The following is a 14,439-nucleotide window of genomic DNA, read 5'->3' on the forward strand; positions in this document are numbered from 1 at the left end:
CAAAACCGAAGATAAACAGAGAATTTTAAGAGCAGCTAGGTATAAACAAAAATTCACCTACAAAGGAGAATCAAGAAGATTAAGCTCTGACTATTCAGCAGAAACCTTGTAAGCAAGGAGGCAATGGGATGACATATATAACGTCTTGAAAGGAAAAAATTTCCACCCAAGAATTATATATCCAGCTAATCTGTCAAATATGAAGGCAAAGTTAGGGCATTTTCAGATAAACAGAAGTTAAGGGAATTTGTAAAACCAAACCAAAATTACCAGGTATACTAAAGGAAGTCTGCTGGCTAAAGAATCAATAATATCAGATAATAACTCAAAACTAGAACATAGGACAGAACAACCAGATATCAACCCAGATAAGGAAGTCACAAAAATAAGTCAAAGCTAAAACACTGAAAGTAGGGAAACAGAGATGTCAATATGTAAAAAATGAAAACGTTAAAACAAAAAAGAGGGACTAAATAGTGTAGTCATAGAACTTTCATATGGAGAGGAAGTTAAGGCAATATCGAGAAATAAAAGATTGGTTTAAACTTAGAAAAATAGAGGTGAATTTTAAGGTAACCACAAAGAAAACTAACAAATCTACACATCAGAATAAAAATGAAGAAAAACAAAGACTCAGCAAAAACAAAATCGACAACAAATGAAAAGGATGAAAGAAAATACATAAAGAAAAATGATTCCGCACAGAAAATTAAGTGGAGCAAAGAAACTGTCAACACCACAAAAAAAATACATCAAAATGACAGCCTTAAACTATCAATAATTACCCTGAATGTAAATGGACTAAATGCACCAATAAAGAGACAGAGTGGCAGAATGGATAAAAAAAAAATACAATCCATCTATATGCTGCCTACAAGAGACACACCTTAGACCAAAAGACGCAAACAAACTAAAACTCAAAGGATGGATACAAACAAACAACAACCAAAAAAGAGCAGAAGTGACAATATTAATCTCTGACAGAATAGACTTTAAAGCAAAATCCACCACAAAGGACAAGGAAGGACACTATATAATGATTAAAGGGTCATTTTATACCAGGAGGACATAACTATAATAAATATTTATGCATCCAGCAACAGGGCTCCAAAATACATAACACAAACTCTTAAAAAGAGAAATAGCTCCACAATAGTAGTAGGAAACGTCAACACACCACTTTCGGTGAAGGACAGAACATCTAGAAAGAAGCTCAATAAAGACAGAAGATCTAAATGCCACAGTCAACCAATTTGATCTCATAGACATATATAGGACACTTCACCCAACAGAGGCCAAGTATACTTTCTTTTCCAATGCATGTGAAACTTCTTCCAGAATAGACCATCTATTAGGCCACAAAGCAAGCCTAAACAGAATCCAAAACATCAAAACATTACAAAACATCTTTTCTGACCGTAAATCCCTAAAAGTAGAAATCAATAATGGAAGAAGCAAAGAAAAAAATCAAACGTGGAAACTGAACACAACACCTTCCTAAAAAACTACTGGATTATAGAAGACATTAGGATGGCAGAAGAAATTCACAGAATCAAATGAGAACGAAGACACATCCTACCAGAACCCTTGGGACACAGCAAAAGCAGTGCTCACAGGTCAATTTGTAGCAGTAAATGCACATATCCAAAAAGAAGGGCCAAATTCAAAACATTAACCCTACAACTTGAACAAATAAAGAAAAATAAATTTTTTTTTTTTTTTTAGTAGAGAGCAGTAAAGGAACCCCTTGGGCACCAAAAGAAAGGAAATAATAAAAATTAGAGCAGAAATAAATGAAATAGACAATAGAAAAAACAGTTGAAAGAGTCCACAAGACGAAATGCTGGCTCTTTAAAAAGATCAACAAAATCGGTAAACCACTGGCCAAAGTGACAAAAGAAAAACAGAAGAGGAAGCAAATAACCTGAATAAGAAATGAGATGGCATTATCACAACAGACCTACTGAAATTAAAAGAAACATAACAGAGTACTATGAAAAATTGTACTCCAACAAATTTGAAAACCTAGAGGAAATGGACAAATTTCTGGAAACACACAATCTACCTAAACTAAAACAGAAGTAGAACAACTAAATAAACGTATATCAAAAGAAGAGATTGAAGAGGTAATTTAAAAACTCCCAACAAAAAAAAGCCCTGGCTCTAACAGCCTCACTGGAGAATTCTACCAAACTTTCAAAGAAGAGTTAACACCACTACTACTAAAGGTATTTCAGAGCATAGGAAAGGATGAAATACTCCGAAACTCATTCTATGAAGCCAGCATAACCCTGATACCAAAACCAGAGAAAGACACCACACAAAAAAGAAAATTACAGACAAATATCCTTCATGAACATAAATGCAAAAATCCTCAACAAAATTCTAACCAATAGAATTCAACCACATATCAAAAAAAATAATTCATCATTACCAAGTGAGATGCATACCAGACATGCAGGGCTGGTTCAACGTTAGAAAAACAATTGATATAATCCATCACATAAATAAAACAAAAGACAAGAACCACATAATCTTATCAATTGGTGCAGAAAAGGCATTTGACAAAGTTCAACATCCATTAATGACAAAAACTCTCAGCAAAATAGGGAAATTCCTCAACATAATAAATGGCATTTATACAAAGCCAACAGCCAATGATATCCTAAACAGAGAAAGTCTGAAAGCGTTCCCCTTGAGAACGGGAACCAGACAAGGATGCTCTTTATGACCACCCTTAATCCATGTCGTTGAGGGCCTTCCTATTTTTCACTGACCCTCTATTTTTTTTTTTAATTTTTATTGTGCTTTAAGAAAGTTTACAAATCAAGTCAGTCTTCCACACAAAAACTTATACACATCTTGCTACATACTCCCAATTGCTCTCCCCCTAATGAGGCAGCGTGCTCCCTGGTCCTGTCCAGGGCCAACAGAAGGTCTGGAGGCCATGACCACCAGGGTCCTTCTAGTCTCAGACCATTAAGTCTGGTCTTTTTATGAGAATTTGGGGTCTGCATCCCACTGCTGTCCTGCTCCCTCAGGGGTTCTCTGTTATGTTCCTTGTCAGGGCAGTCATCGGTTGTAGCAGGGCACCATCTAGCTTTTCTGGTTTCAGGCTGATGTAGTCTGTGGTTTACGTGGCCCTTTCTGTCTCTTGGGCTTGTAATTACATTGTGTCCTTGGTGTTCTTCATTCTCCTTTGGTCCAGGTGGGTTGAGACCAATTGATGGATCATCTTAGATTGCCGCTTGCTAGCATTTAAGACCCCAGATGCCTCTCTCCAAGGTGGGATGCAGAATGTTTTCTTAATAGATTATATCATGCCAATTGACTTAGATGTCCCATGAAACCATAGTCCCCAAACCCACACCCCTGCTACACTGGCCTTCGAAAGAGTTTATTCAGGAAACTTCTTTGCTTTTAGTTTAGTCCATTTGTGCTGACCTTGCCTGTATTGTGTGTTACCTTTCCCTTGACCTAAAGTAGTTCTTATTTACTATGTAATTAATGAATACCCGCCTCCCGCCCTCCCTCCCTCCCCCCTGTCATAACCATCAAAGAATATTTTCTTCTCTGTTTAAACTATTTCTTGAGTTATTATAATAGTGGTCTTATACAATAATTGCCCTTTTGCAACTGAGTAATTTCACTCAACATAATGCCTTCCAGATTCCTCCATGTTATGAAATGTTTCACAGATTCATCACTATTCTTTATCAATGCATAGTATTCCATTGTGTGAATATACCATAATTTATTTATCCATTCTTCCATTGATGGGCACCTTGGTTGCTTCCATTTTTTGCTATGGTAAACAGTGCTGCAGTGAACATGTGTGTGCATATATCTGTTCGTGTAAAGACTCTTATTTCTCTAGGATATATTCCAAGGAGTGGGATTGCTGGATCGTATGGTAGTTCTATCTCTAGCTTTTTAAGGAAGCGCCAAATTGATTTCCAAAGTGGTTGTACCATTTTACATTCCCACCAGCAGTGCATAAGTGTTCTACTCTCTCCACAACCTCTCCAACATTTATTATTTTGTGTTTTTTGGATGAATGCCAGCCTTGTTGGAGTGAGATGGAATCTCTTTATGACCACTCTTATTCAATATTGTACTGGAGGTCCTAGTTAGAGCAGTAAGGCAAGAAAAGGAAATAAAGCATATCCGAATTGGAAAAGAAGAGGTAAAGCTATCCATATTTGCAGATGACATAATTCTATACATCGAAAATCCCAAACACTCCATAAGAAAGTTATTGGAACTAATAGAATTCAGTAAAGATCAACACACAAAAATTAATTGGGTCCCTCTACACTAACAAGGAGGACTCAGAAGAGGATATCATTTACAGTAGCCCCAAAAAAGGATAAAATACCTAGGAATAAACCTAATCAGGGATGTAAAAGACTTATACAAGGAAAGCTGTAAAACACTACTGCAAGAAACTAAAAGAGTTCTTCCTAAATGGAAAAACATTTCATGATCATGGATTGGAAGACTTTTGTGAAAATGTCAGTACTACCCAAAGCGATCTACAGATACTATGCAATCCCAATCCAACCCCCAACAACACTCATTAATGAAATGGAAAAACTAATCTCCAACTTTACATGGAAAGGAAGGAGGCCCTGAATAACTAAAGTAATATTGAAGAAGAGCAAGGTAGTAGGCCTCATGCTTCCTGATCTCAAAACTTCCTATACAGCCACGGTGATCAAAACAGTCTGGTACTAGTTCAATGACAGGCATGAAGACCAATGGGATAGAATTGAGAACCCAGAAGTAAATCCATTCATCTATGGGCTACTGCCCCTAGATGAAAGTCCATTCAATGGGGAAGAAACAGTCGCTTTAACAAACAGTGCCAGCAAAACTGGATATCCATATGTACAAAAATGAAACAGGATCTGTACCTCACACTTACACAAAAACTAACTCAAAATGGATCAAAAACCTAAATGTTACAGCTAAAACTATAAAGTTCCTGGAAGATAATATAGGGTCTGAGCTAGGGGACCTAATTTTCAGCATAAATAGCCTATCAAAACTAAAAATTCATTAACGACAGAAGATAAATTTGATAACTGGTATCTCCTAAAAATTAAATACTTAGGTTCATCAAAAGACTTTACCAAAAAAGTAAAAAGAGAATCTATAGACTGGCAAAAAAAGTTTGGTAATGACATGCTTAAGCGTCTAATCTCTGGAATATATAGAAAACATCAACAGCTCAACAACAAAAACACAAACAATCCAATCAAAAAATGGGCAAAGGATATGTACAGATGCTTCATCAGAGAGGACATTCAGGCAGGCAGCAACTACATGAGAAGATGCAAATCAAAACTACAATGAGATACAATCTCACCCCTGCAAAAATGGCAATGATCTAAAAAACAGATAACAAATGCTGATGAGTTTGTCGGGGGATTGGAACTTTGCTCCAAAGTATGTGAGATGTAGTCTCGCCATCCTTGCTTCTAAGGACCATTCTTGTACTTCCTCCAAGACAGGTTGGTTTGTTCTTTTGGCAGTCCATGGTATATTCAATATTCTTCTCCAATACCACATTTCAAAGGCGTCAATTCTTCTTCAGTCTTCCTTATTCATTGTCCAGCTGTTGCATGCGTATGAAGTGATTGAAAACACCATGGCTTGGGTCAGGAGCCCCTTCGTGCTCAAGGTGACATCTTTGCTTTTTAACACTTTAAAAAGATCTCTTGCGGCAGATTTGCCCAGTGCAGTGCGTCTTTTGATTTCTTGACTGCTGCTTCTGTGGGTGTTGATTGTGGATTCAAGTCAAATGAAATCCTTGACAACCTCAGTCTTTTCTCCATTTATCATGATGTTGCTTATTGGTCCAGTTGTGAGGATTTTTGTTTCCTTTATGTTGAGGTGCCATCCATACTGAAGGCTATGGATTTTAATCTATCTGTAGGCATATGTATGTACACGTTTGTGTGCTGCATATATATCCACATACACAACAAACCACATAGGCGGCACAGTCACGAAGGCTTCCTAAACATATCCAAACAACTGGTGGGATTGGTTCACAGGGCTAAAAGGCTTGGGACCATAGTCTTGGGAAACACATTACTCAGTTGGCATAACATAGTTCACAAAGGTAGTGTTCTACATCCTAGTCTGCACCTAAAACACAATAAAATATTATTTAAAAAAAAAAAATCACAGCCTAGGAAACACTATGGGGCAGTTCTGCTCTGTCACATAAGATTGCTATGACTTGGAATTGACTCAACAGCTCACAACAACAATAATTGCAAATATAAATTAAGAAAAAGTAAATTCTATGGTGCTGATATCCCTGTTCATAAGAAAGTAAAATTTTTTAGGCATTATCACATCTATTCCCATGGAGACATCATCAATCAAAAGGCAAATGCTTAGAAAACTACAAATTGGACTTGTTCGCACATTTGCTCATATTAAGCCTCTCCAGGAACAGATCTGCTGCGCAACCATGTTTTTCGAACTTTCCAAAAGTCCAAGGTGTACATTCCTGTTTGAGTGTTAAATTTACACACGACATAAAGCAGTCCTTAGGAAATTTCATTTCAGGAAGCGCTACAGTGATAGAGAGCCTGCTGGATAAATTTTCAGAGCCCAGAGATTTCTAAATGCTAAACAAAAGGCAAACTTTTATACACATAAAATTGCTTTCTGTTTGCTACAGATCAAAAAAAAAAAAAATGAATAAACTGCTTAGCTCTAACTCTCAGACTTCAACTATGAATGTCAAGTCAAGGTCATTTGATACAAAAATAGTTAATCCTCAATTTCCTTTAACCTTTAGAAAAAGCTCTAACTGCAGGAATTGCGCATTAGCAATATCTGAAGAGAGACAATTGTGTTTAATTATTAGCGTCAGTTTTCTGCAAACACAAAGTTGAATTGCTGTTAAGAAGGTAAAAAAAGGCTGTGTCATAATTTTTCCTTATTACTTCATGGGATTTCAAAAGAGCAAATGTAATTTTCATCTAGATCTTTTTAAAAATTTTACCCAATATTTTGTCTATAATTATTCATTTATTTTGCATCATTTGTGGAATGATAAATGAACAGGTTAGAAAAAATCTCCAGGTCTGCAAAAATAATATGACTAATCACTTCTTCTAAGGTAAGATTTTATTTGGTAACTTGATAATTTATTATAACTTCATTATCTGTAGGATGTGCCACTGTTAATGTTTTCCCTATAAGTATTAACAGTAAGAACCCTGGGTGGCACAAACAGTTTGCTCTGGACCACTAATGGAAAGGTTGGTGGTTTGAACCCACCCACTAGCACCTCCAAAGAAAGGCCTGGAAATCTGCTCCCATAAATATTACAGCCAAGAAAACCCTATGGAGCTCAGTTCAACTGTGTAACACATGGGGTCACCATGAGTTGGAATCTACTTGATGACCATAGGTTTTATTTGTTTGTTTGTTTCATTAGCTTAGCAGACAAATTTTGCAGGCATAGGTATCAATAAGCTAGGTATTGGTTTGAAATTTATTTTACAAATTCTTGAACAATAGAAAGTAAATTCAAAATTCCCTTTTCTTGTCATCCTATTCCTATTGTGTCTAATTTTGGCATGTTGGTAGGAAGAACCTTGAAAGTGTTGATAATCTTTTAAAGAATCATCAAGTCAATCTCTTAAATGCCCTTTTTACTGATAAATAAAATAATTTAGCTAGCATAGACCTGATTCTCTTCTTGTCCAAGCCTATTCATTATTTTCAGCCACCTTCTGGAGCTCTCCACCTGAATGTCCCATCAAGACTATTTTAAGGGCCTCTTAACCAATCTCCCTTCCTACATGGGATGTATCTTTATTTAATCAAGTATATTTTTTCTTTTGTTTTGCTCACTGTAATGTTTTATAGTTTGGGGGAAATTTCCACATATTTTAATAAAACTTATTCCTAGGTATTTTGAAATTGTTTTTGTAGCTGTTGTGAAAACTATCTTTTTCAATCAGCACATAAAGAAGCTATTGATTTTTACATATATTCTCTTTTACCATTTCACTGAACTTATGTCCAAACTTTCTTTATTGATTCTCTTGGGTCTTTAATTTATAAAAACCTATCACTTATAAACAATGATAACTGTGTCTTCTCCTTTTCAATAGTTATAGCTCTTCTTTTGCATGTCTGACTGCATTAACCAGAATTTCTAGAACAATATTTAAAACTAAAGGTGATGGTATGTTTCCTTGTTTCGTTCTTAGTTAAATTTTTTGAATAATATACTTTTTATGTCAAGTCTCTCAATAATTAGTTGTTTTAGTAACATGATGTATTATTCTTAAGAATATTTTTGTAATTATTTAGAAAGTGGAGGCAAAAGAAAGAACCATCGTGAAAAAGATCTCAAAGAGAAGATATTTAAAAAAAGGCTAGATACTAATGGAATTTATAAGAATTTAGATTATATTGAATATCCCAATTATAAATGTAGGGCAATCCTGATAAATTAGATATATTTGGTTCTATATGGAAATCATACAACTCATCTGTTAAAATAAATAATAATGGATCTTAGATGAGCTATACTTTTGTTTTGGTCTGTCAGTCATGGAATAAATAGCATTAGAGGTTATTTATTTTTTTGTTTATTATTTATTTGTTCTCTTCAATATCCATTTATTTACTTATTCTCTCAGCCAGCCAACAATCCATTCCCTGCTTTGCTTTAAAAAAAAAAATTTTTTTTGCCATGAGCGAAACATACATAGGACCAATATCCATATATCTCTTAGAGTAACTTTAAGATTTCCATTTTATCTCTGCCTTTTTGGTGGAGATGGGGAAAGTGACAAGAATCTTGAGAATGGTGGGCAAGATTACTGGGAATTAAAGGGAGGCTTCTATCAGTTATTTGCCAGGGTTGATGTTCCATTATACCTTCGAGGGTTGCTGTTCCTTGGACAAGAGCAGAATTAGGTATTTTTAATTATGTTGAGAAGGACACTAAAGATTGAGTATGAAGTAAGGAACATCTTAATCCATGTTGACTTTAATCAGTAGTTCTTAAGTGTAGTATAGGAACCCCTGGTGGATTTTTGAAGTTCTTTCAGAAAGTCTGTAGAGAGGACTTTTATTATGATACTGCCTTTACTGTGATCATGAATAATCTCCTTTGGTTTTTGACACAAGTGCATGTTTTTGCTATGACTGGAAAGCCATTGTGCTTGCTCTTTCTACTCCAACTGCACATTAATTTGGTTATTATTTCAGGAGGCTTTTGGTATTCTACTTCTTAAACTTAAAATGAAAAACACACTCATAATGCATATTGCTCTAAGAAGGGATTTAACATTGCTAAAATAGTTTACTTTTAGATATATTGAGGTTTAAAAAAACTATAAAATAACTAAAAATGCTCATTTCAACATATTGAGATTTTGATGATGGTAGGACACCCAATTGAAAATATTAGCAGACAGCTAGAAATGTAGTTCTGATGCTCAGGAAGAGTTATCAAGGCTGGAGACAGATTTGGGAAGCCATGGGAATATACGTGCTTTCTAAAGCCTTGGAATATGCCCATTTTGAGGCTGTGAGAAGAAGTGTGACCACTAAAGGATTCAGGAAATAAGTGGCCAGAGAGGTAAAAGACATGCAAGGGCATAGGAAGTTTTTAGAAAGTAAGGTGCCCAACGTTGTCAGATGCTATAATCAGTCAAATAATAGTTAACACTGGCATAGAGTTGAATTTTCAAAGTATTTTCATGTGTCTGATGTCCTTTGACCTTCCTAAAAGATATATATATATGAAGTAGGCAATGTATGAAGACTGAGAACTAATCATTGAATTTTATCATTAAAAGTCCTTTTTTTATATTAAAGAGAGCAGTTTCTTAATTTAAAAAAATCCACTATGTATAAAGAGCTCTTACAAACTGATAAAAAGGTGAAATTTAAGAAAACAGGCAAAGGACATGAATTGGCATTTTTAAAAAGATAACATTCCAAGGGCTGGTAAACATATGAAGAAGTTTAATGCCAAAACAAAGAGATACAAACTAACTCCCCCTCTCTTTTTGCAGATGTCAGAAGAGACGGATAACGTTGCAGTCGAAGAAGTTATAGATGAGCATCTGCAGAAAGGTTGTCAATAACCACAAATTCTCATATCCTTGGTTTTTGTTTTAAAAGTTGTAAATGTCTAATCCTATGCCAGAATTTCAGCTGGGAGTAGAAGTTTCTTAAGAGATGAGTTGGAGTAGACACTAAACTTCTGAAATAATATAAAATGAGCAGGAGGAAATACACAGTAAAATCGATGCATCTAGTAAAGCTAAGTTCCAGTCCCTTTCTCTGCAAATATGGAGAATCCACTGGTGCTTGAGACTGTTAGACCGTGAAGATGTAAAGATAGAGAGCCGGCTTCAGGACCCTTCAAATCTCTGGGGTAAAAATACGTAAATAACTGTTGGACCCTGATTGATTCATCTGGCAAATATTTACTGAGCATGTACTATGTGTCACGTGCCATTCTAAGTTCTGGGAATAGAGTAGCAAACAAACCAACTAGTAATTTTAAATTTTATCCAGGAATGCATTAAGAATGAAGGCTCCCATGATCTATAGTGAGTTAGCTTTAGACTTACTTCTTATTTTCATCATCCCCAATGCAGCTGTTAAGTACTCAACCAAAAAACACAAACCTGTTGCCGTCGAGTTGATTTCAACTTCTAGCAACCTATAGGACAGAGTAGAACTACCCCATAGGGTTTCCAAGGCTGCAGATCTTTATGGAAGTAGACTGCCGCATTTTTCTCCTACAGAGCAGCTGATGAATTCAAACCACCGACCTTCTGGTTCGCAGCCAGGTACTTAACCACTAAACAAAATGACCTATAGGTCTTCCATTTACTGCTGTACCTCATGGCTTGGAGTGTACACAACAGCCAGATTCTTCTTCATACCCTACGAGACTTTTTGATTTGCCCTAAGAGCTGAAAAGAATAGGGGTGGGTGATATTAGACTGATTTTACAGAACTGGCCTAAGTAATTAAAACGGGTACCTAGAGACTTACATGTCTTCCTTTCAGATACTTCTCTCTGCAATTTAATCAAAGTTAAAGTAACTTGATTTTGATATTTGTATATTCCACCGAGCAGTCTGTATATGACTGTTCTCGTGAATTTTTTTCCTAAAATGAATAGAAGTTTGCTTAAATGAGCTTTTTTTTTTTAGCTGACTACAAAGGAGGACTCTGGCCAATAGCTAAAAAAAAGGTGACAGAGGGTAGGGGAAAAGTTACAAAAAGAAACACAATTCAAGTCTGGCCAAGCATGAAAGCCTTTACTCCAGATGAAGAAGGAGGGAAGGGGCACCCACTGGTCATAGTTTCTAAACTGTCATGGGGCAATGACACAATCTTTGTAATTGTCACGATGTTTAGAAATACATACAATTTACATATTTAATAAGCCTGTTTGCTGCTGTTGCTTTTTAATTATAAGAAAGTGTTGTGGACTCTCTATTATGTTGACTTCCCAATGGATTTAGCTACAGAAGAAAATCAGAACATAATAGAAACATTGAGAGGCAAAGTAAGAGAAAAGCTGAAAAATGCGAAGGTAATGCTTTCTTTTATCTTTCCTGTTTTTAATTTACCGTTTAAATAAGATATGTAGCATAATAAACATGTCTTTGTTTAAAAAAGAAAAGAGCCAAGATTCAGTCTTAACATAGCTTCTTAATTCCAAAAAGCTTCAAGTTCTTTCCCATTTTTTTTTTTCCTTTCATCTCATAGCTCTCCTATGATCCAAACTTAAAGCCAAGAAAAGTTAAGTGACTTGGTCACAGTAATTATGCATGTCCTCTGAAAAGTATATAATTATATATATTTACTTCTTAAAATAAAAATGTTCAGAAGTCTTAATTTTTATCCATTTTTTGAGAGAAGACTTATGAGAACAATTTTGTTATTTCTGTGGAGATTAAACTCTCCATACCATTTATTTATGTTGTATTTCAGGTTAATCAAGGTGAAAAGTCTTCTACTGGGCTGCTCATTGATACTAAGATACATCAGTGGTCTAAGGTAAATAACTTTTAAAGTTAACATGACAGCTAAATTATAGATACAAACAAAATATAAGATAAATTTTTATATCTTTGGCTCCTAGTCATGTATTTTTGACTCCAAGTAACTATGAATTCTATTTTTTATTGTAGAATGGTTTCCTTACCCACATCTTCAAAACAGTTTAATATGTGTGTGAAAAGAAGTGATAAAGTGATTTATATTCTAAAGATTTAGACTTTACAGTATTAACAAATGAAAACTTGTTTATCAGCAGGTTTATGGCTAAAAGTATGCCACTTTTAAGACTCTAAATTACCTCTAACTCCACAAAAAATTATGAGGTGGAGTAGTGTGGTACTTGTGTGTGTGTGTGTATATATGTGTGTGTGCACATGTATGCATATGTGAGAGCATCAAAAAACAGGGAGAGAAATAGTTTGACCCGAGTTCACATTTCAGTCCAACTGAGAGGTAACGCTCTTAATACTCAGACTAGAGTGAGGAGCAAGCTCAGGGAGGTGGAGAAGATTTTGGTTCTACTTTATTCTGGTTTTTACTTCAGTTGCCAGAGCATTCAAACAAACAACAACAATAACAAATAACTGATGAACCAAACAGACTCAAAGTTAAATGTAACTTGATAATGTCTGTCCTGCTGCTCTTTATTCATTAATATAGATAACAGAGTTATTATTTACTATATTATGGAAAAGTATTTCTTTAATTTATAAACAGGAAAAGTATAATACTGATCTACCACTGTTCAATCGACAGGCTGAAGTCTCAGTGGATGAAGGTCTTTCGTTTTTCCTTTTAAATGGTGAAGAAAGCTCAGACAGCCAAGCTTTGGAGCAGCCTTTGGAGCAGGTTGGATTTGTTCTTCTCACATCCGCACCCTCAGGAGAAATAACTGTTTAAGGGCAATGAATGAAATACTTGGATGGGAAATGAAGTTGTCATTATTGGGCCTTTTTCTTCTCTTTGAATTTGAGAAGCTGTTCATGAATAATAATAATAACTAACATTTAGTGAGTGCTTATGGATGCCCACCAATGTATAAAGTTTTTAATAGGGATTGAATCATTCAATCCTCCTAATAACTCCACGAGGCAGGTATTATTACCTCTATTTTCTAGGTGAAGAAACTCAGGCATAGAGAGTTAAGCATTGACGAAGCAGGGAATTGAACATAGACTGTTGGCTCCAAAGCCTGTGTATCCTTTTTCTTTTGTTGTTCCTGTCTTTCTCTGCAAGTGTTCCACATTGTTCTCTATTATCTCTGTCACTCCCCAAAGATTACCCATTCTTTATCCCTCCTAGTCCAACCCCAGACTTTCTAATTTCTATCAGTTCTTCCCAGACCCCCTCAATCAGCCCCCACATCTGCTCGTTACTCCCAGGTTGCCCTTTCCTCCAGTACTGGACAGTCTCACTAGTCTTTCCCCATCTCCTCCTGGCTTGTCAGTCTCACTAGTCTCCCCATCTGTTCCTGTTCCTCTGTACCTTCAGCAACTCTTCTGCACCTTCAAATCTCTCCACAGTTTCCGAGACCATCCTGCCCCCCCCATTCCTCCTATTCCCAGTTGCACTACCTAGTATCTTCTGAAACCTCCTTCCCCTTTCTTTGCACTTCTGCTCCAGTCCTTTCATTCCCTTTTTGACACTGTTGTTTTTTCCACAATAAAAAGAACTTTGTTTTTAAATTTTAAACAAATAAAGCGTGCATGTTATACAAGTGTAATGCAAAAAAACATGAGGAAGAAAATAAAAATCACCTGAAATTCTACTGCCCTAAGATAACTACCATTATCATTCTTTTATACCTTTCTCTATGCTTATGCCTGTACACACACACACACACACACACACACACGCATGCACGTGGTTTCATAAACCAAATCATAGTGGTAAGTGGCAACTCCGTTTTTCCAATTGCTCAGCCAATCCTTGGTGTCATCATCGACTCCTATTTTCTCTGATGCCACATATCCAATTCATCACAAATCCTGTTGGCTGTATCTTCAAAGTGCCCCAGAATCTGATCCATTTTTTACCACCTTCAATGGTATTGCTGTAGTCTAAGCCACTGTAACCTCTCATCTGGATCATTGCCGTAGCCTCCCACTGTATCCACTGTTACCCCACTATAGTCAGTTTTCCACACCACACAGTAGTAACAGTGATATTGTTAAAGTCTATCACAGGTCATTCTTTTGCTTAATTCTAATGGTTTCCTGTCTCACTCAAAATGATTGCCTCCCTGAACAACTGCCTCCTTTGTCAGAAGACCGGAACTGGATGGTGCCTGGCTACCATTACTGAACATTTTGATCAAAGATTCTATAGAAGAATCTTTGATCAAAAGAGGGAAAATGCAGA

At 35.9% G+C, this 14,439-nt stretch overlaps 1 protein-coding gene across 2 annotated transcripts in view; it reads left to right on the plus strand.

The window, feature by feature from the left end:
• The window catches only part of LOC126059732 (protein CC2D2B homolog), a 46,702-nt gene that overhangs the window by 12,604 nt on the left and 19,659 nt on the right, over nt 1-14,439 (plus strand). For both annotated transcript variants that reach the window (XM_049855660.1, XM_049855661.1), the window contains exons 2-5: nt 10,068-10,128; nt 11,538-11,608; nt 12,010-12,075; nt 12,835-12,927. In XM_049855660.1, coding sequence (XP_049711617.1) covers nt 10,068-10,128; nt 11,538-11,608; nt 12,010-12,075; nt 12,835-12,927 — 291 coding nt within the window. The remainder of the gene's footprint in view (nt 1-10,067; nt 10,129-11,537; nt 11,609-12,009; nt 12,076-12,834; nt 12,928-14,439) is intronic.

This window comes from Elephas maximus, chromosome 16 (genome assembly GCF_024166365.1).
Source record: "Elephas maximus indicus isolate mEleMax1 chromosome 16, mEleMax1 primary haplotype, whole genome shotgun sequence".
NCBI lineage: Eukaryota > Metazoa > Chordata > Mammalia > Proboscidea > Elephantidae > Elephas > Elephas maximus.